Consider the following 22,546-nt stretch of genomic DNA (forward strand, 5'->3'; position numbering starts at 1 on the left):
AGTGAGAGTTCTGGCGATGGCACTTCCTTATTCCTTTGGCTTCAGTCATGCAAACTGCGCGTGCGCAGCTCCTGATTGGGTTTAACGCTCGGGAGACGGACGTACTTTGACGCAGCGCTCTTTCCTCCAGGTGGTTGCCAGCGAGAGCCCTTGCGCAGGCGCAGTGTCAAGGGACACCACCTCCCCCGCCGAATTTCGCGTCTGCGCAGTTGGTGTTATTGTGATTGTCAAGCCGCGCGGCCCCGGATGTGGTGGCTGCCGGGGGCAGATGGCGGAGGCAGAGGGGGTGGCCACGGTCCCAGGCCCAGCTTCGAGGCCGACTTTCCGGGGCCGCGGCGCTATGTCAGGCTCCTTGGAGAGGGACCAGCAGGTTGAGGCGGCGCAGCGGGCCCTGGTGGAGGTGCTGGGGCCTTACGAGCCTCTGCTGAGCCGGGTGCAGGCGGCACTTGTTTGGGAGCGGCCAGCCAGAAGCGCCCTGTGGTGCCTGGGGCTGAACGCGGCTTTCTGGTGAGAAACTGGACCCTCGGAAACCCTGCGAGGCGGGAATGCGTCAGGTTTCTCTAGGGCTGCACCTCTCGCCTCACCTGTTTTCTCCGCCGCATTGGCTCCTTCCTGATCTTCCTTCACTTCCTCCCACTCCATCCCGCCGGCAGCCTTTGGCCCCGCAGTTCTCCGCAGGGCCTTCCAGTTGTCTTCCTTGTTTTACCTCCTCCCGCACCCTCGCCCCGCACATCTGGCCGGAGCTTCTGGTAACATCTGGAGCCTCCCGCTTGGGCGAGGGCGCCTCATTTTAGCCGGGGAAAGCTGGGTCCCTTTCAGGCCATCGCCTCCTTTCTCTGGTCTGCTCACAGGTGGCTTGAGGACTGTCTCCGGAGATGTCAGCAGTCGTTCTTGGGGCAGAGGCGGGAGGCGGGAGGCCTGGACCGGGTGTCCAGAGGTGCGCTGAGTGAGAAAACACGCCCGCGCGGTGTGGAACGGAGTGAGCACGGGTGGATGTACTTTCGCCCACTCAGGGAAGTTTGTGAGGTCTGAGGGTCACCAAGAGCCTCCGAAACTGCAACTTGAAAGTTACAAGCTTTTAAAGAACAGTTAGGAAATAGTGATGGTGAGATTTCACCCTTTTGGAAGGCACTTAGGATTGCCACGCCTCCCTGTCCCAAGGAGTTAGAGCGGCATCTTTAGCCATTAGAGGCAAGGAAACGTAGGGTGTCTACAGTGTGTGTGAGTTTTCCTGCGCTGGAAAAGGGGGGACTGTAAATATACTTTAAGAATCTGCTCTCTGAAAATGGGGGGACTGCTGCTTCCCTCAGTTGTCATCACCTAAAGGGGACTTAGGTTTTCATAGGATGTACCAAGGATCTGGGGAAGTGTAATTGATCAGGGAACTGAGGTATGTGTGTGTGTGTGTGTGGGGGGGGGGTCCTACCGCTGAATGAAATAAGACTGTTCTGGATAAGCCTAAAACAGAACAAGGTATGTGTTTCCAAATTTTTTGTTTTTGCTCAAAATAGCTTTCCTCTTAAAATTCTTGGTTTTAAAACCAAAACATTTCTTATCCTTTCTCTGAAAGAAGATTTTCAGTCAGCTGTAGCAAAACATTTTCCAGTTCATTGTCAGGAAGACACAATGTTTAGCTATTAAATTAATCCTCTCACAGTTTGAAGGAGACTCGGGTTAAAGTTGTCACAGTAGCCTCTGCCATTTGTTGCTTCCAGAGTCTAGCAAACTCGATGATAAACTTTTTTTTTTCTTTTTCTTACAGCAGTCTTCATTATTGGGGTGGGGTGGGGTGGGTGGGGGATAGTGCTTCTTCCTAGATCCCCAGGTACCTACTTCTCTCCTGTTGTTCTCTGTCAGAAACCCGTAACCTCATTCAGAAGTGTTTACCCAAATGGCTGTTTCTTTCTTTCTTTCTGCACCCCCATCCCAATCCCAAACCCCAGACCATCCAGTCAAAACTTCATTTCCTACATTGGGATTGTACTCATAGAAAAAAAAGTTGTCCTCAATAAACCAGTTTTGTATCAAAGTATGACTGGCTGATCTATAAAGGAATCCTGATAAACCAAGGATTTATTAGTGCACATGGGTTGGTAGCATGTAAGTTATTTTTGGAGGGGACTTTCTACATGCCCCTTGCCTCAGAGCTTTTTGAAGTAGAATGCAGGTAGAGGTCTACATATAAAGAATTGCTCTGACTGAGACACATCTTTAAATGTTACAGTGTTAGCCTTAATTTGTTCACCCCCAACCGTGTTACTTAATTTTATTATGCTATATTTAGAATCTCACTCAGATCCCCCCTTTCCTACTCCTAGTCTCTCTCTTTTTTTAAAAAAATAAATTTTTATTGATTTCAGAGAGAAAGGGAGAGGGCGAGAGAGAAACATCGATGATGAGAGAATCATGGATTGGCTGCCTCCTGCACGCCCCACATTGGGGATCAAGCCCGCAACCCAGGCATGTGCCCTTGACCAGAATCGAACCTGGGACCCTTCAGTCCACAGGTGGATGCTCTATCCACTGAGCCAAACCGGCTAGGGCCCTACTTCTAGTCTGTTAAAGCATTGTTGTGATTGGTCTTTGTCTCTTGGTAGCTTGCCTGCTGTGTATCCAGAACATTCCCATCACATTCTAGGTAGGTGGGAGAGAGATATAGCAAAATGAGGGTATGACTCCTGGTATCTTGCCTGCTGTGTATCCAGAACAGTTCCTCTTGTTACATTCCCATCACATTCTACGCAGGTGGGAGAGAGATATAGCAAAATGAGGGTATGACTCTTGATGCTGAAAACAAATGGGTATGCCATTTATGGCGAGTACAGAATGACTGGTAGTATTAAGGCCCCAGAAGCTAAGGTAGATTGGCATTGGAGTTCATAGGATTCTTTGTTTTAGTACCAGTAAATGTGCTTCCTGGAAGGTAGTTTGAGGTTTAAAATGAAAGTTAGACTTCACATTCTAGTAGCATCGTATTGAATGTGGATGTTGACATTTCACTTTAAATGTTGAAGAGTGGCTGTTTAATTTTGGACATTTTATTTTATTTTTTAAATATGTTGTGTGTGTTTTTTTTAATTGATTTCAGAGAGAGGAAGGGATTGGGAGAGTGGGATAGAAGCATCAGTGATGAGAGAGAATCTTGATTGACTGCCTTCTGCATGTCCCTTACTGGGGATTGAGCCTGTAACTTGGCACACACCCTGACTGGGAATTGAATTGTGACCTCCTGGTTCATAGGTCGATGCTCAACCACTGAGCCTTGCCAGCCGGCCATTAGACATTTAAAATGTTTAGGAACCACGAGGATCATTGGCTCAGGACAGAGAAAAATCAAATCTGAAATATTTTTTGTTATTTGTTTGTGTTTTTCTTTATCCTTGCCCAAGGATTTTTTCTTTTTCTCTACTGATTTCTAGAGAGAGTGGGAGGGAAGGAGGGAGGGAGGGAGGGGGGGAGAGAGAGACAGAGAAGAGAGAGAGACATGGATGTGAGTGAGACACATCGCTTGGTTGCCTCCTGGCATGCCCCTACTGGGGCTGGAGAATCTGCAGCCAAGGTATGTGATCTTGACTGGGAATTGAATCCTCAACCCTTCAGTTCGAGGGCTGGCGCTCTAACCACTGAGCAACTGGTCAGGGTGATTATTTGTTTTGAACAATGATATATCACTAACTGAGGTGTGTTTTTTAAAATACATTTTGAGGCATTAGAAGATTGGGTAGGAGTACAAAAAAAATCAGAATTCAGGAAGGTGATTTAGCCTTTAAAGTTTTCTATGCTCAATGAAGGTTTTTCTGTACCTGTGAGTGTGCCCTCTTATATTTTAATAAAGAAAAAACAACATAAAAGATAGAGAGAGATGTAGATGACTTGCCACTACAGTATTCCAAGGCTTTCACTCTTTTTAAAAAAAATGTTTTTTTTTCAGATTTCAGAGAAATTATGGTGATCGCATCAGAGATCTTCCAGCCCATTTTGCTTCTGGTCACTGATAAAAAAAAAAAAGATAGAGATGTAGATGACTTGCCACTACAGTATTCCAAGGCTTTCACTCTTTTTAAAAAAATGTTTTTTTTCAGATTTCAGAGAAATTATGGTGATCGCATCAGAGATCTTCCAGCCCATTTTGCTTCTGGTCACTGATACATTATTATCACTAGGATAATAACAGTCATGTCAGGCCTTCTTTCCAATTGCTTGTCTTTTTTTGTTTTATTTTTTCTTTCTCCCCCAATTGCTTGTGTTTTCATTATCCTCAACATCACCCATAAATTAAATGAGTGATTTGGGAGAAGAATATGAGTCAGCAAGAGTGTATCTTAAAAAAAAAAAAAAAAAAAAAAAAAGTGCATCCTGACAGGATCAGAAAAGAACATGTTTGAGTAACTTTTTAGTTTAACTCAAATCTAGGAGATAGGGGAAGACAAAGGAGCCCTGGAAATGTGTGAACATATGGTTCAAGGAGGGCTAGATGACTCTGAACCACTTTCCAGTTTTCAGCATTCTTTGATTCTAGGTCATCTTTATTATTTTTTAAAATTTATATTTTTTATTGATTTTCAGAGAGAGATAGAAACATCAATGATGAGAGAGAATCATCGATGGACTGCCTCCTATAGGCCCCTTACTGGGGATCGAGCCCACAACCCAGGCATGTGCCCTGACAGGGAATTGAACTGTGACCTCCTGGTTCATGAGTCAACGCTCAACTCCTGAGCCACACAGGCCAGGCTCTAGGTCAAACTCAAAGGCTAACATGGGCCAAATAAATAAGGCATGCGGCCCACGGCCCGCGAGTTTGACATGCTTGCTCTAGGTGGTCTTTAAATTGCAGATACTGATTTAGAGCAATCTACAAGTTGATTCCCTGTTGGGATCTGCTTTTACAGTCACTAGCCTGAGTTAACCATATATCATATTCTAGGGGATATTATGGAATATATTGTTTTCACAATTGAAAAAAATAACAAGGTCTTCTCCCCTCCCCCCAAAAAATCTATCCAAATTTAAAGATGACCCAAAAAGTGATTAAAAGTATATAGCAATTCTGATTTAAAAGGTTAGAATTTGAGTAAAAAACAATAGTGAGGAACGGGAAGTGGAAGGGAGGGCCCAGTTAAGTAGAGACATTTGTTCTGTGAAAAAAATTTACACATCAAATTTCAGATGAAATCTATTGAGCAAATGTTTCTGATGATAGTCTTTGGAGGGTTTTTGTTGCGCTTGGTAGCCAAGAAGACTTCCAAGGATGCTTTGGGGTTTTTTTGCCTCTCTTTTGCTATCAGTTTATTTTTATTTTTTTATTTTTAGAAAGAGGGAGACAGTAACATCGATGTGAAACACGTCGATTGGTTGCCTACTGCACGTGCCCTGACCAGGGCCTGGTGGGGAGGAGCTTGCAACCAAGGTACATGCCCTTGACTGGAATCGAACCTGGGACCCTTTGATCTGTAGGCTGACACTCTGTCCACTGAGCCAAACCGGCTAGGGCTTGCCATCAGTTTTTATCTGTCCTAATTATAAGGTTGGGTGCTTTCTGTCCATTAACACAAAGTAGGTCAGAGCAGCTAGTTGATTTCATTTCTGGTTTTGTGCAGCCAATAACTATCACTACATGACATAGATTGGGTTAATTTTTTTCATTCTAATTTATAGTGTCTGGCTCATTAACTAGACAGCCACAGTCCTGTACAACAATGGGCTTTTTGTCTCTATAGGATGGTATGGTTCTAAAGTGCCACTGAGCTAAGCTTACTCTGTAATAACGAAGGAACCCAGAAATAGTGTCTTCTTTGATTGAAAATAGACATGTGATCTTCACTTTGTTTGGTTATAGCATAAGCTTTATGATTATAGCAAACTCCAATTTATGTGTACTAAAATGAGGGTCCATGGTATAGTTAACCTGAAAAAAATTGTTTAGTTTTGGAATTCTCATGATTTTTCTGAAAAAACAAAAAAACAACAAAAACAAAACAAAACTCCCTTTCTCTCTGAAATGAATAAAAATATATTAAAAGGATGTTTACCCTCGCCATAACCGGTTTGGCTCAGTGGATGGAGCGCCAGCCTGCCAACTGAAGGGTCCCAGGTTCGATTCCGGTCAAGGGCATGTACCTTGGTTGCGGGCACATCCCCAGTTGGGGGTGTGCAGGAGGCAGCTGATCGATGTTTCTCTCTCATCGATGTTTCTAACTCTCTATTCCTCTCCCTTCCTCTCTGTAAAAAAAAAATCAATAAAATATATTTTTTTTAAAAAAAAGAATGTTTATTCTCATTGGTAATCATTATTCTAAGGTAAATAAAGGACAGTGAGTTATTAATTTGTGCTTATTAGGTTTTTAAATTTTATTTATTTTAGTGAAGGAGGGAGAGAAAGAGAGAAACATCCATTTGTTGTTCCACTTATTTATGCATTCATTGGTTGATTCTTGTGTGTCTTAACGGGAAATGGAGCCTGCAACCTTGGCGTATCGGGATGATTCTCTGACTGACTGAGATACCGTGCCAGGCCCTAAAACTTTTTTTTTTATGGAAACTTTAAAACATATATAAGTAGACAGAATAATATGTACCACCATACACCCAGCTTTATGGCCAATTTTCAGTCTTATTACCCCAGTTCTTTTCCTTCTTGAATTTGAGGCAAATTCTAGATGTCATATCATTTAATCTGTGTTTCAATATGTATCTCTGAAAAATAGACTTTAAAAAATTCTATTGCCACTATCACATGTAAAAAATTAATGATCTCAGTCAGTGTTCAAATTTCCAATTTTCTCATAAGTGTCTTTTTTTTTTTTTTAAGCAGTTTGGGTTAGCAACCAAATGAAGTCCACATATTGTGACTGCTGTTTTTTACATCTCTTACTTTGTTGGTGCCCTTTCACTCTTCTTTCCTCTTTGCAGTGAATTTGTTGAAGAAACCAGTTTGTCTTGTAAAATGTCCTACAGACTAGATTTCCTCATCTGTGGCTTAACATGTTCTCCTGTGCTCTGTATTTCCTGTAAATTAGTAATTGGATCTAGAGGCTTGATCAGATTCCGGTTCAAAAATTTTTTTTGTAAGAATGTTTCATAGATGATGTATTAATTTTATTTTCTTGATTACTTATATTTTCTAAGCTTTCTCCAATCAACATGCTTGGCTTTAGAAATAAGAAAAATAAATATCATAAGGAAAAATTGCCCTGGCCAGGTAGCTCAGTTGATTAGAGCGTTGTCCTCATATGCCAAGGTTGCGGTTCGATCGCAGTCAGGGCACATGCAGGGATCAACCAATGAATGCATATGTGAATGGAATAATAAGTTGTTGTCTCTCCCAGATCAATTAAAAAAACACACACATATAAGGAAAAATTGATTGTGAGCCCACAACGGGTAGGAGTAATGGCCTATGGGCAGTCCCCAGATTGAATAATTCACTTGTGACTATCCAGAGTTGACTACAGTTGCAGTTGTTTTTGTTAAGTTGGGAAGTTCTCATGCTGATTAGATTTGCTGAGAAATGTCTTGCATGTTTTATTAAACTTGTACACTGTTAAAGCTGCATGTAAATTTTTTCTGTCTGTGTGAATAGACATTTTAGGATTAAGCTAATCCAGAGGACTCTTCTCTTATTTTCCTTCCATCCCTTACCTATACCAGTTTCAGAAGTACTTTATCTTCAATGATGTCTTGTCCTCGAACATAGTGGCAGTGGTTTTTACAGGGAGGCTTTCACATTACCTTCATAAAAAGGCATTATGTGACCCTCAGTATATCCAAAACACACCTATCCAATTGATATTCCCTTTTTGTTTAGGAATTTAGTGTTGAGGGCTGGTAGGAAAGGCGCACACACTTAACTGTATAGACCCCTGAGGAAACATTGATATTTTCTAGTTACCTTGGAGGGATCAACTCTAGTGGTTTGAGGTGCTCTTTCTGTTAATTAAGTTTTTATCTACATGGAGGAAAGTATTTTCCCAAGAAATGTCATTTTATACCACACAAAATCTTCTTCCTTTGAAGTTCCTGCATTGGCTTGTTCAACAAAAGGATACATCTGGTCCTAAAATGGACTTGTGGACCAGAATTAATCTCATCAAAAAGATGTTAGCCTTCATGACCCAGAAAATACACTCTTTGTAAAACTCTATACTAATTTACCTTCAAAATCCAATACCCTTTGTCATAAAAGGCCCATGATGTGACTCCCACCCCCACCTCTCTCCTTGTACTCATTCCCTCCCTTTGTTCTTTTTTTCTTTTTATTATTTTTTAAGATACATATTTTTTATTGATTTCAGAGAGGAAGGGAGAAGGAGGGAGAAATAGAAACATCAATGATGAGAGAGAATCATTGATTGGCTGCCTCCTGCAAGCCCCACACTGGGGATTCAGCCCGCAGCCCAGGCATATTCCCTGACCAGGAATCAAACTGTGACCTCCTGGTTCATAGGTCTAAGCTCAACCACTGAGCCACACCGGCTGGGCTCCCTCTGTTCTTTAAGTTTCAGTTCTGTCAAACTACTTGTCTTAAATATGTCCTGTCACCTGATTGTTCTCCCTGTCTGTCATCTCCTTCCCTACATCCTTTGGCCATGTTTTCTTACCATTTGTTTTTCAAAGCCCACTTAGATGTCCTCTTCTTTGTTATTACCATGTCATATTATGTTGCAAACACACACAGACACATAAATACACTTGAGAGTAAGGTCTGTGCCTTACTTTTTTCCATAACTGGACTGCTTACTAGGCATTGGCATGTAATAGGCACTCAAATGTTTATGGAACTAAGTTGAAGCATAGGTTGGGGGCTATAACAGATGACTAAAAATAGTCCAGGTCTTGGAGAAACAGTATTTTCATTGCCATCATCTTTGAAAAACTGATCTTTCTTAGGAGAGCTTAATATCCTTCCCTCCTCCAGTTTATATTTGTGTTAGTAATTATGATCGGGGAAGTGGAGATGGCAGACAGTGCGGATGGCCTCCCGAGAGAGCCCATTCACGCACTCTGGAGAAAACAGCAGTCGCGCCACTCTTGCTCTTGGGACATGGAGGCAGCAGCACTGGGAAGCTCTAAAGCCCTTATCCTTGGCCTTGTTAAATTGGCTTGTTTGTGGGGATGATGAACTGGCTTTGGAGAGAAGATTAATGTCCTGGGGCAGCTCTGGAGGCTCATTTCTGTTAAGCTGCCCTTGTTCTTTAATTTCACATATAATTGCAGTATCCTTTCAGTGGTGGGGTGGAAAAATTGGAATAGGCTTGTCACTTGTGACTGGATTTCTAAGTTCTTGTTTCATTCCATCCCTTATTCTTTGTATAGTTTTAAAAGTTATATAACATGGATTCATGTTTATTGAAAACAAAGTACAAAACTGTCTAGAGACAAAAATTAAAGTTCCTCTGCCAATCCCTATGTTTTTGTGTATTATATGCACACAGATAAAGCTTTTTAAAAATTATGATAAGGATTGTACTCTTGGTATTGTTCTGTGATTATGTGAAGTCTTTAGGTCATGTTGAGTTGAGAAGTGGTCATTTATAACCAACCCTTGGTAATCCTTGTTTGATCAGTTGCTGTGATAATACCTAATAACACTTCAGTAGTTCTATTCAATTTTACAATGTATTAGGTGACTTGTATTTTTTTTAAAGCAGGATCAAGTATGATATTTTTCTAGATGATTAAGTATGTTGTTTCTAATACCTGCAAACAATCCTGCAAGATTTATTATTAAGTCACATATAGATGAGGAAACTGAGGCTTAACAAAGTTAAGCTAATTTACTAGTATTTAAAAAAATTTTTTTTTGAGAGTAAGTTTATTAAAGCTTAAAGGAAGGGCTTAAGATAGAAGAGGCAAGACAGTAACAGTAGTGAGCCTAAGTGGAACTGCCTTGGCCCTTTAGAAAGAAAGTCACAGAAGCAGAAGTGAGTCATCTGGACTGTGTGGACTCAGGAAACAAGTTACTGAAGCAAAAGAAGGGTCCTTGGAGAAAGAAAACAAAGATCCGTGCCTTAGGAAATAAGGAGGGGGGAGGGGGGAGAAGGTACAGAATGCTTCAGAGAGAGAGAGAGATTTGGAACTGGGTCCATTCAAGCAAATCTAACTTTAAAAGCCATGCCTGCCCATTGGTATGGCTCAGTTGGTTGAGTGTTGACCCATGAACCAGGTCAGGGCACATGCCCGGGTTGTGGGCTCGATCCCCAGAAGAGGGCATGCGGGAAGTAGCCAATCAGTGATTCTCTCTCATCATTGATGATTCTGTCTCTCTCCCTTTCCCTTCTTATCTCTCTAAAAAATCAATAAAAATATATTTTTAAAAAAAGCCATGCCCCACCCTAGCTTGTTTGGTTCAGTGGATAGAGCATTGGCCTGTGGACTGAAGGGTCCTGGGTTCAATTCTGGTCAAGGGCACATGCCCGATTGCAGGCTCTATCCCCAGTAGAGGGTGTGCAGAAGGCAGCTGATCAACGATTCTCATCATTGATGTTTCTATCTTTCTCTTCCTCTCCTTCCTCTCTGAAATAAATAAAAATATATTTAAAAACAAAACAAAACAGCCCTAGCTGGTTTGGCTCAGTGGATAGAGTGTCGGCCTGCAGACTGAAGGGTCCCAGGTTCGATTCCGGTCAAGGGCATGTACCTTGGTTGCGGGCACATCCCCAGTAGGGGGTGTGCAGGAGGCAGCTGATCGATGTTTCTCTCTCATTGATGTTTCTAACTCTCTATTCCTCTCCCTTCCTCTCTGTAAAAAATCCATAAAATATATTTAAAAAAACAACAACATGCCTAACTGCCCTACTGAACCACCAATCTGGTGATATATTCGGCTTTCCTGTCAATCTTAGAACAGTGTTTCTCAAACTATCTTCTGTGGTAAGGACTAGTGTTATTTTTCCTGATCTGTTGCAAATCATTACTTTTGTAAAATACAAAACAAATGACTTACTAGACAAACTAAGTTTAAAAAGGCATAAGCAATACAAGCCAAATGTATTCTAAGATTCAAAATTACTAGGTCAAATTGTTATACAAATTTCTAAGTGCTTACTTTCAATTTCCATGCTTATTTCCCCACAGACTGGTGAAATCAGCCCTGGAGTACAGACACTCTTCAAGGCATTGCCTTGGAGGTGTTAGGGTTTTTTATAAGTATTTTATTGTGAAGAATTTTTCATGTATACAGAGGTAGAGATAATAGTGCAAATAAAGAATTCCATGTACTATCTCCCAGCTTCAGCAGTTATCAACTCATAGTCAATCTTCTTTCACACCCTTGCCAAGCTATTATTTTAACACAAAACCCAGACATATCATTTCATTCATAAATATTTTAGTAAATATCTCTAAAATAATAGGGACTCTAAATTTATAACTTCCATAACATCACACCTAAAACAATTAATAATTCCTTAATATATTCAGATGTGCAGTCAGTGTTCAGATTTCTCAGATTGTTTATAACTATCTGTTTATGATTGATTCCTTCAAATAACTAGATTTCCTTCATTCTATTAATGTGATAATTATATATATATTGATTTTTGTATGTTGAACCACCTTTGCATTCCTGGAATAAATCCTAGGAATTGTTCATGATGCATAATCCTTCTAATATGCTGCTGAATTCAGTTTTTCAGTGACTTAGTGAGCATTTTGCATCTATATTCATATAGGATATTGATCTGTAGTTTTCTTGTAATATCGTTTGGTGTTGGTATTAGAGTAATGGCTTAATAAAATGAATCAAGAAGTGTTCCGGCTTCTTCAATTTTTGGAAAGAGTTTCAGATGGTTTGGTGTTAAGTCTGAGGAACTGGCTTTTAGAAGTAGCTTCAGTGCTTTCTGTGTGACCTTGACAAGTCATTTTACTTTTTGAACCTCATTTCCCAAAGGATATCTAATTGAATGAAATGCTCTTTAATATATCTCTACCAGTTTTTTGCCCTTTACTTGGGTCTAATTTGGTAGAAAGATGTTTGACAACTTGTTATCAAGGATGAATTAAGGTATATTGAGATATGTAACTATGACCTAAGTCTATATACTATAGAGCCTTTAGTGCACAAATGTTCTTTTCTAAAATTAGCTTAATTGGATAATGATCTTTTGTTTTTCCTTCTCTCTAGGTTCTTTGCACTGACATCCCTTCGTCTTGTATTTTTACTTGCATTCAGCTCAATGATCATAGTGTGTATAGATCAATGGAAGAACAAAATCTGGCCTGAAATAAAAGGTAAGTTTTTAGCATTTAGAACACACTGAACTTCTTTTCTGTAATTTTTACCTTTAGTTTTGGGGGTTTATGAGGGAGTATGTGGAACTGGGAATGTCTTTTGATGTTCGAATTATTTGCTTTAGGAGACCTTTCTCCTTCTGCATGTAATTTCTTAGAACTGAATTCTGCCCTTCTCATTGTTAAGCTCAGAAAATCGGATTCACCATCTGAGATACTCTGCCCTCATAATTGACCTGAGGAATAAGTAGTTCTTAAATAGTCCTCAAGTTTTTAAAAAATAATTCACTTCATTGGATACTATGTCTTTACTAAGGCAGTATTAATTTGCCTCTCAGGAATTTTTAAATTTATTTTAAAATATATTCTTATTGATTTCAGAGAGAAAGGGAGAGGGAGAGCGGTATAGAAGCATCAATGATGAGAATCATTGATCAGCTGCCTCCTGCACACCCCCTACTGAGGATTGAGCCCGAAACCCTGTCATGTGCCCTGACCCAGAATCAAACCATGACCACATGGTTGGTTCATAGGTAGACACTGAGCCACATCCGCCAGGCCAGAGTGTACAGCTTTTAAATACATTCCCTTCCTATTTTGCAGAGACTTCAAGGAATCATGTCAAAAGACTTTACATCATTTTTTTGTAGTTAATGGGTCTTTCTTTTAAAAGAATAGGCAGATTTCTAGTGTTGGAGTAGTTGTAACATGCCTTGTAACCTAGTGTACCATTGATGTGTTTCAACAAACCAGATATTCTTGAGGGGTGGGACGGACTATTTGTGTATACCTTGGCTCTCAGCTTCAGTAATTAGAAGGGCCCTGATGCTCCATTTGGATCCTCCTTACCCCCCTCCCCCGCCACCACTCTGCTGGAGAAATGAGCAAGCATCAGGCATCATTCCCTTGTCGGCAGCTCCCTAACCTGGCAGTATAACATAGTGTCTCCTTTTATTCCCCCCCCCCCCCATTAAAATGTGAGCAGTCAGACCAATACCCTAACATTTTCATGTTTAATTTTCCCTACCAACTAATGCTGGTGTTTGTTTTAATATTGTAGTGTCAAGACCCGACGCATTAGACAATGAGAGGTATGGAATACTAATTAAATCCCTTTTTATTGCTCTGATTGATTCTCTTGTTGTAATATTCTGGTTATATGTTGTTGTTAACCCCATGTTCTGGACAAACTGTAAGCTGAGAACCTAGGTTGTTCAAGTAATCATTTTAACAGATTCTAAAGTTCAGGCAGAAGTATGTTGAGATGGCTAGTGTCCTCTGATATTTACAAGAGAAGTTTCTGAAAAAGAAGCATTACAGTGCCCCATAACCTGACATGCCAGAGAATTAACTGCATTATCCAGTCCTAGTGAGAAAACCTAAAGACAGCTTATTTCATTTGTCTCCTGGTTGTTATACCAGGTCATTTAGTGTTTTCTGTGACCTATAGCTGTTTAAAGTTTCCTGGTCAGAAAACACATTGGTTCCTGGCATCAGCAAGTCAAAGATTCCTCTTGTGTCTTACAGCTCCTGCTTTCATTTTTCAACTCATTCATCCCATCTGTGTGATCCAAGTAATTTTCTCCGCTGTGGTTTATTTTTGGTTTTGCTTTTTTTCTCTCTGAAGGGTATGTCCACCATTGCCTCCCTCTCAGCAGCAGTGGTGTCAGACTGCCTTACTTTTATCCCTGGATTGCAATCACAGTGAATTGCAATGGTTGAGTGCAGGGATGATGTTTCTAAGCACAAAGGGCCTTGGAGCTGGTGGCAGGTTTACACATGAGGATTGGGCTGCCGGCTCATAGGGTGGAGTTGTCAGAACAGGTTTGCCCTTGTAGTCCCTAAATTCAAGTTTCAACCGGTGAGCCAAGAAGAAAGTCATGCTTCACCTCCAAAGCACCTAGGACAGCCACTCCCTAGCCCCTATTTAAACCCAGAAGCGTTGGCTTCCTACACAGCAAGATGGGGGGATCCTCAGCACTCCCCTTTTACAGCTCCCCCTTCTCTCTTCATAGCTGGGGCTTTGTGCACCCTCGGTTACTCAGCGTGCCCGAGCTCTGTCACCATGTAGCTGAAGTCTGGGTTAGTGGGACCATTTTCATAAGGAATCTTTTGCTTTTCAAAAAGCAAAACCCAGGCAAGGTAAGACGCTTCCCTTTTTCACTTCTATGTCTGGCTTCTCAGTTCAGTTCATGCTAAACTGAAAACAAACCCAAAACAAACCCCTTTACTACATATTCTCATTCAAGAAAGAAAAGATCAAGAGTGTATTATAGAGACGAAGGGAAGTTATAGGAAAAGGCTTCTGACTAGCCACTAGACTAAAGCAGAGCTTGATGACTCCTCCTTTGGGTGCTTGCCACTTAGATTAGGCCATCTTTCTCTTCCAAGATGAGAAAGAAAGCTTGCTTGGATGTATTCTGTGTCATATTAAACATGTGATAGGTTGTTGGGTTTTTTTATTTTTAATTTGACTTTAAAAAAACCCACCACCAACACTTGCTTTCAGAGAGAATATTTGGCTAAGTCCTATTCAAACCTGTTTCCCAGCATGAAAGGTGCAGCCCTATGGGGCTAGCTACGTCAAAGGAGTTTGAATAGAAGTGGACATCCTCTCTTCCTCCCAAAGAGAATCAAATTGGATGCAAAGTGGCTGGTCCATGTGTCATTCCGATGTGTCCGTGCTTTACTCACAGGCCATAAAGAATTATTTCAGTCACATCTCTACCTCCCGTGCTCACCCTAGTCCCCTGCCATGTAGCAGAAACTTAATGCTGTTTCTTGACTCCCCCAGTTCTGCTTGCTGAGCTGTGGGATACTGACCTTTTTGGCTGTCTTGGGCCGCTACATCCCTGGGCTCCTGCTGTCCTATTTAATGCGTAAGTATGGCATATACCTACCCCTGTGAGCTTACTCTACTCATAGCTTTTCCAGCCACAGCTAACTCTGGGTCTAGGGAGGACTTTTATTCTCTAGGAAATTATCTTTTTTCTTTCCCCCCGCCCCATGATTTGTTTAGTGTCCTGAAAGGGTCTTCTTACCCTTATAGCAGGCTCCCCACATATAAAGTCCTTATCTTACCAAGTCAGTTTTAGAAATTGACGAGAGTTAACTAACATATTGTATTAACAACTCTAAAGGACTGTCCCTATTTAAGGAGATAATGTTTACAGTCAGTGTATTATGTAACAGCAAAACTTAACTCTTAGGGCAGTGGTTCTCAACCTTCTGGCCCTTTAAATACAGTTCCTCATGTTGTGACCCAACCATAAAATTATTTTCGTTGCTACTTCATAACTGTAATGTTGCTACTCTTATGAATCATAATGTAAATATCTGATATGCAGGATGGTCTTAGGCGACCCCTGTGAAAGGGTCGTTCGACCGCCAAAGGGGTCTCGACCCACAGGTTGAGAACCGCTGTCTTAGGGGATCCTCTGCTAGGTTCTGTTTACCCTAGATCACTTTTTCCCCCGTAGCACAGTTTTATACATTTAGTTACTTCCTATTGGCATGAACACTGCTTGTTTGAGGCCAGAGGAACTGAATAGTTATGGCTGTGGCCATTATCAGAACTCATGTTATTTGTTATGTAGTTTCTGAGGCATTGTTACCCTTTGGCCTTATTTATGGCTCAGTGACACCCATATGCAAGTGACCACACGTCTCATTCTGCCCTCAGTGAATCAGCTCTGTAGATGGCTGCAGATGTGTCTGCCTTCCAACAAAACGCCCTCATGTACTTGGGGAGACTAGTGAAGGTGGCCAGCAGAATCAAGCATAACTGTTTTATACTAAGTGTCTAAGCCCCTCAGGACACAAGAGCAAAGGGACAGGTAGGACTGTTTTGTGCACCCCTTCTCCATTTTGCCACTATTTCCCACTCCTCTCAGTTGTCACTGTCATGATGTGGCCCCTTGCTGTGTACCACCGACTGTGGGATCGAGCTTATGTACGGCTGAAGCCAGCTCTGCAGCGGCTGGACTTCAGTGTCCGCGGCTATATGATGTCCAAGCAGAGAGAGAGACAACGTAAGTGTAAGGGGGAGCCTTCCTTCCACTTGGGCAGTTTGGGGAAGAGAAGAAAAGCCCATAGGCCTGACATAGTGGGTAGGTCCTCGAAAGTGGGAAAAGCGGGATGTGGTTGGTGTGTGTGTGTGTGGGGGGGGTGGTAGGAGGGAGGTAAAAGTGATATTCTATTCCAGGGAAATCTATGCAGGCTTACCCATCTTTTTTCCATTTGGGAATTCAAGACATTCCCATTTTAAACAAATCTGAGAAAAGCTCTCCTGTGTTGAATAAAAGACAGTGAAGATAATCCCTAGTGTTTGCTACTTTTTATGAAGCATTTTCCTTGTGCCCAAGCACTGTGCTGGCTGCTTTCCAAACACAGTGACAACAGTTGTGTGAACTTTTCCTCTGCTGTGGTCTGATCAGGTTCGGTGTTCATTAAGCCCTGACCTCAAATAGCCCTGCATTTGGTCACCAAGGCCCTGCTCCCCCTGGACAGCCAGCTGAATAGTATCAGTCCTCAAAAGCCTGACCTAACTAAGCTGGGCATCTCCCTTTGCCCTCTGTGATAGTACCTACTTTCCACCTTGACATCCAGTCAGTCCCTCGCTGATCCTGAGAGCTGTTGACAAGCCTGGTAGTTGATCACCTGAGGGTGGCTAATGGAGAGCTGTTGGAAGAGAGATCTTTTTCTTCTGTGCTATCAACTTACCTTTCTGTCCACTTAGGCTCTGCAACTCACCTCAGGCATTGTTGGGTAGGCTTAGGGCCATATTCAGAGAGGTTGGGTTCTCTCTCTCTCTCTCTCTCTCTCTTTTTTTTAACTCTTTATTGTTTAAAGTATCCTATATAATAAAAGGCTAATATGCAAATTGTCCCCTCAACTGGGAGTTCAACTAGGAGTTCTACCACCAGGGGGCAGGGCCGCCCATCCAACCACCTGTGGCCCCTCCCCCCGGGCCAACCCCCGATCAGCGCCAGCCCCAAATAGGGGTGGGCCAGCTGGCCGGACCCACCAGTGCACAAATTCGTGTACGGGGCCTCTAGTTATATATAGTATTACATATGTCTCCTTTTTCCCCCATTGACCCCTCCCTGGCTACCCCCATTCCCACAGCACATGCCCTCACCCCCCTAGTGTCTGTGTCCAATGGTTATGCTTCTATGCCTGGGTTATCTTATGTTCTCATTTTATGCCTTCGAAGCTCAAAGAGGGTAGGGGTTTCCCCTTCAAGGGAAGGTGCCAAGGCCTTCTGCTCTTTCCACATAGTGCGCCGCAGAGCTCTACACCCGGAACGTGCCATGGACAACCAGAGTGACAGTGAAGAAGAGCTTGCTGCCTTCTGTCCTCAGGTATTTTGGGTGTGGGACTGTACCACTGGCCAGTTTTCTTTTTTAAAAAAAAGAATTTTCTTTTTATTTATTAATATATTTTTAATTGATTTTAGAGAGGAAGGGAGAGGGACAGATAGAAACATCAATGATGAGAATCATTGATCGGCTGCCTCCTGCACACCACCCATTGGGGAGTGAGCCCACAACCACAACTAAGGCCTTTGTCCCGACCAGGAATCAAACCAGCAACCTTCCGGAGCATGGGGTGACGCCCAACCAACTGAGCCAGGGCTGGCCAGTCTTCTTTAGCTCCCTTTTAACCATCTGGCACCTACATTTAGATAGTAAGCTCATAGGCTCAGGTACTCCCTCCTTACCCCTGTGAGAGCCCAGACATGAGCATAACTGGCGCTCCTGTGAGAAGCTAGTGTTATATTGGGACTTTGTAAATAGATCTCAATTTGAGCCTGGTGACCAGCACACCTTCTTTCATGTCTCCCTTTAACCCCTGCCATCATGGTAGAACTTCTGGAACTGGTGTGATTATCTTTTAAAGAGCCCTGCTCATGCCCTGACCGGTTTGGCTCAGTGGATAGAGTGTTGGCCTGCGGACTGAGGGGTCCCGGGTTCGATTCCGGTCAGGGGCATGTACCTTGGTTGTGGGCACATCCCCAGTGGGAGGTGTGCAGGAGGCAGCTGATCGATGTTTCTCTCATTGATGTTTCAAATTCTCTATCCCTCTCCCTTCCTCTCTGTAAAAAATCAATAAAATATATTTTAAAAAAATAAAAATAAAGAGCCCTGCTCATCTTGGGTTGGGCAGTGTGTGTATCCTCCAGGTCACCTGTGAAAAGTGTTTTCTGGATCAGTTTGCTTAAGAGTAAGTGGCTGGTTGACTCCTAAGACTGCTTTCCTTCCTGTGCTCAAGATTGATGAGTAAGGGTGTTTTCCTTGGGGAGCAGCCTAAAAATGGTCAAGATTTTGACAGAAGTCTCCATCCACATCTGGTTACTTCTGGTCTTAGGGTAGTCTTCAGGGCCAGTAATTAGTAAAGCTGTTACTAGGGAATTGCATCTGTTCTTTTTTTTTTTTTAACTTTTAAAAAATTTTAATTTATTGCATCTGTCCTTACTGGCATCATCTCTTCAGGCTTGTCTGTCTTTGCTTTCCGTAGCTGGATGATTCTACTGTTGCCAGGGAATTGGCCATCACAGACTCTGAGCACTCGGATGCTGAGGTCTCCTATACAGACAATGGCACATTCAATCTTTCACGGGGCCAGACACCTCTAACAGAAGGCTCTGAAGGTGAGCGGCCTGACTAGATAATGGTTCTGACTTACCACCTTTCAGCTTCCCTGGACAGAAGGGATACCACCCTCTCCTCTCCTGTTTTCTGAGAAGTGGATCAGGTGTCAGAGCAGCCTTAGGGGTCTGACATCCAGGATGGCACAGCTGCTCTCCTTGGAGTCCTCAGTTCCTTAGTTTCCTCAGGTTGTAGGTTCATGGGGAGCATAGTGGAAGAAGAGAGAGGGGGAGTTCTCTCGCCAGTAGAGGACTCAGCAGTCTATAAGCAGAGGGGAAAAGCTGACCAGTGCCATGGGTTTGCTTCACCCTTAGATATCCAGGGTGGAAAAATGTGGTTACATGGGGCCGACTTGGTGGGGCTGGGGTCAGGTAGTTGCTATGTCTCAGACACCCTTCTGTGCTTTCAGACCTAGATGGGCACAGTGATCCAGAGGAATCCTTTGCCAGAGACCTTCCAGACTTCCCTTCCATTAATGTGGATCCTGCTGGCCTGGACGATGAGGACGATACCAGCATTGGAATGCCCAGCTTGATGTACCATTCCCCACCAGAGGCTGACGAGCCCCAGGGCTCCTCAGCCAGCCGTGACGAGAGTACACTGCCGGAGCTCCTGCTTGGTGCCCTGCCTGCAGGATCCAACCTCACCAGCAACTTTGCCAGCCTGGTCTCCCAGGGCATGATCCAGCTGGCCCTGTCAGGGGCCTCCCAGCCTGGCCCTTCTGGCCAACCTCCCCGGAGAGCAACCAGAGGCTTCCTCCGGGCCCCCAGCTCAGACCTGGACACTGATGCTGAGGGGGATGACTTTGAACTTCTGGACCAGTCAGAGCTGAGTCAGCTGGACCCTGCCAGTTCCAGGAGCCACTGAAGCAGAGACTCCTTTTGGGGGGGTCACTGTGGCTTAGGGTTTTTTTCTCATCCCACTAAAGGTGAAGGGGCAAGGGAAGAACCCAGGTCCCATCCCCTGACTTACACTTGTATGCCTGGTGGCCTGGCTGATGCTCAGAGGCCCGTTGAGAGAAGATACTCACTTCCCTGATACCAGCTGGACACCCATTTCTGAGCTCAGTCACTGAAGTGAGAGTGTGCTTCCTTAGGGAGGCTTCTCCCCATCAGGATGATACTTCTGGGGAACAAAGTAGTCAGGGGTATTGGTTCCCCTTTGAGGGGGTGCTGTTGTTTGCTTCTAGGTATGGGTGCTCAGGAGCCCTCATTGATAGAAGAGCCCTTCCTCCTCCATCATCTCCCTAGAGGCCCAAGTCAGGCAGCAGCTGGAAGAATTACACTGTCATTCTCCTCTTGGGCTAAGCCATGATTTGTCTGTTTCTAAGCAAGCTTCTCCTTTGGTTCTGCAGAGCAGGCCTGTTCCCTCTGCCACAGCCCATCCTCATTTCTTGAGGCCTAACCCCCAGTTTGCTCCAAAACTGCTTGTGAAATTTAAGAAATGTGAACATGATGTGGAGGTGGGCCTCTTCTACATTACCTTGGGCCGTGGGGTCAGCTGGCTGGAAGGGTGAGTGCCTCTCTATGGTCTCACTGAATCTTTTGGAGCTGCCTGGTAGTCTTTGGTGCTGCTAACCCCTGGCTCTATTTGACCATTGGCCTGAGCAACTAGCAAAGCAATACCAGACCACACCCATTCCCATGTTCCTGTTCCTTCCCTTGCTCCTCCTTTGGAGAAGCAGTATTCCATGGGGGAGGCCAGAGTAGCACTTTACAAATGGCTCAGTGGCATTCATCCCAGAAGCCACCAGCTCTTCCTTCACCAGCTATTCTTACTCTGTTCGGCTCCTTTAAAACTTTTTATATTGAACTGCTTCCCAACCTGGTGGACCTCTTTTAAGGATGAGCCCAATTAGCAAGAATGTGTCTGTAATGAGCAGCGACCCCTCTAAGGGGTATCTGTTAAGACTGTCCCTAGTAAAATCATGTGAAACAAAAACTGAAATTGGTAATTAGTTCTAAACTTGTGTCAGCTTACACCCTCTCTCTGCTTCTCCAGAGCTCAAGCCAAACTCCTGTCCTCTTTCCCTCTGCATTAACCCTTTGCTGATCCTCAGGGACCACTCCCCCAACACCTCCGCACCCGGGTGAGGGATGCTGGACAGAGCCCATTTTCATGTGCTACAGGTGGGAGTGTGCTAACATGTTTGCTCTTGGCTGATGAAAGGTAGAGGCCAGGACGTGAAAATCATGAACAGTGAGAAGGGAGAAGAACTAGATGCCTATTTCATAGTCACCTTTGTGTGAATGTTAGTGGTAATGGCATTTCCCCACTTAGGGTTCTTAGATATTTTGGGCACCTTATCTCCTCTCAGAGCCCAGATGTCTTACAGGTGATCTCTGATGTGGAAAAAAATGGGAGGTGTGGGAAAGGAGTGGGATTTTGCGTGTTTGCATGAGTGTGTGTAGCTCCAGGCTTGGGAGTTAGCAAGGAGGGAAGGAAGGAGAGCAAAATCTTTGGAAGGTGTTTCTTGTACCTGGGGATCCTGCTCTGAATCTCCTTAGTCCTCCACTGTGAATTGGGGTGAGGGGAGGGGTGGGAGGGGTGCTGGGGAATAAATCTTATATGAGAACAATCTGTAAGAGACTAACGTTGAATGGTGTCCTACCCTTGATAGGTCTCTTATTAATCTGGTATGTGATTAGAGGAGGCGAGAGCCTCAGAAGAGGAAGTCCAGGTGTAAGGAACCCATTTGCCTATCAGTTTTTCCTTTGTGATGGTCAGAAAATCACCATGGTATGAGGCCACTATCCCCTCCCCAGGAGAGCCCAGACATGAGCATAAATGGCACTCTTGGCCAGCATCTAGCCTGCAGTTCCATCATTTCTATTCCATTTCTAATTCTTTTTTGATTTTTAATCCTCACCTGAAGATGTTTTTACTGATTTCAGAGAGGGAAAGAGAAACATCGATATATAAGAGAAACATTGGTTGCCTCCTGTACACACCCCCACCAGGAATCAAACCCGCAACCTAAGTATGTGCCCTGACTGGAACAGAACCAGCAACCTTTCGGTGCCCAGTGACGTTCCAACCAACTGAGCCACACTGGCCAGGGCATCTGATTCTTGATACTGCTCCCTAAACGTGTGGAGACAAGTATATTTCAAAGGCTAATGAGATTTTAGGTAACAGAAGGCTTTAAAAAGTAACACCATGTCCCTCCTCCGGATTGTTTGAGCTGCAGGGACAGCTGCTCTTTTGGCCTTCACCTGACCTCAGAAACTAGAAATACTTATTTTAAGCTTCGTCCCATTGGCCACTGTGGGCAGGAGTGGAAAGTACCTGCCAGGTGTTGCCATAAAATTGACTCAGCCAACAGGAAACTTCGAAAAGCTTTGTGGTTTAATAGCCCCCTCGCAGCCCTACCTTCCCTTGGCGTTCAAACCACAGCATGAGTTGAGCGCCCCCTGTGTGCGGAGCTCGGTAACGAGCAAACAAAGGTGACTTTTCTTTCCAGGGTGTTTTACTTATTAAGTCTACGATCACCCTTCTGCAAGTACCCCTGGCTCCTACTTTACAAATAAGACTAGCGGCAAAGGGCCTCGGGCCGTGGGCTAGGACGTGGCCCTGACGGTAACTGCGCTGTGACCTTGAGCGGGCCGACGGCCCAGCGGGAGTTGACCCCGAGGTTTCCCGTCGGAACCTTAGGCCCTGCTCAG

The 22,546-nt window shown here is 43.6% G+C and overlaps 1 protein-coding gene across 1 annotated transcript; it reads left to right on the plus strand.

Moving 5' to 3' along the window:
• The first annotated feature begins 34 nt into the window (after positions 1 to 34).
• On the plus strand, positions 35 to 20,822 carry FAM134C (family with sequence similarity 134, member C). The gene is made up of 9 exons (XM_005875716.2): positions 35 to 507; positions 12,125 to 12,231; positions 13,292 to 13,322; positions 14,247 to 14,373; positions 15,026 to 15,110; positions 16,125 to 16,262; positions 17,512 to 17,594; positions 18,751 to 18,883; positions 19,291 to 20,822. The coding sequence occupies exons 1-9, from the start codon at positions 269 to 271 to the stop codon at positions 19,746 to 19,748; spliced, it is 1,401 nt and encodes a 466-aa protein (XP_005875778.1). The 5' UTR covers positions 35 to 268; the 3' UTR covers positions 19,749 to 20,822.
• The last annotated feature ends 1,724 nt before the right edge of the window (positions 20,823 to 22,546 follow it).

Source organism: Myotis brandtii, unplaced genomic scaffold (genome assembly GCF_000412655.1).
Source record: "Myotis brandtii unplaced genomic scaffold, ASM41265v1 scaffold469, whole genome shotgun sequence".
Taxonomy (NCBI): Eukaryota; Metazoa; Chordata; class Mammalia; order Chiroptera; family Vespertilionidae; genus Myotis; species Myotis brandtii.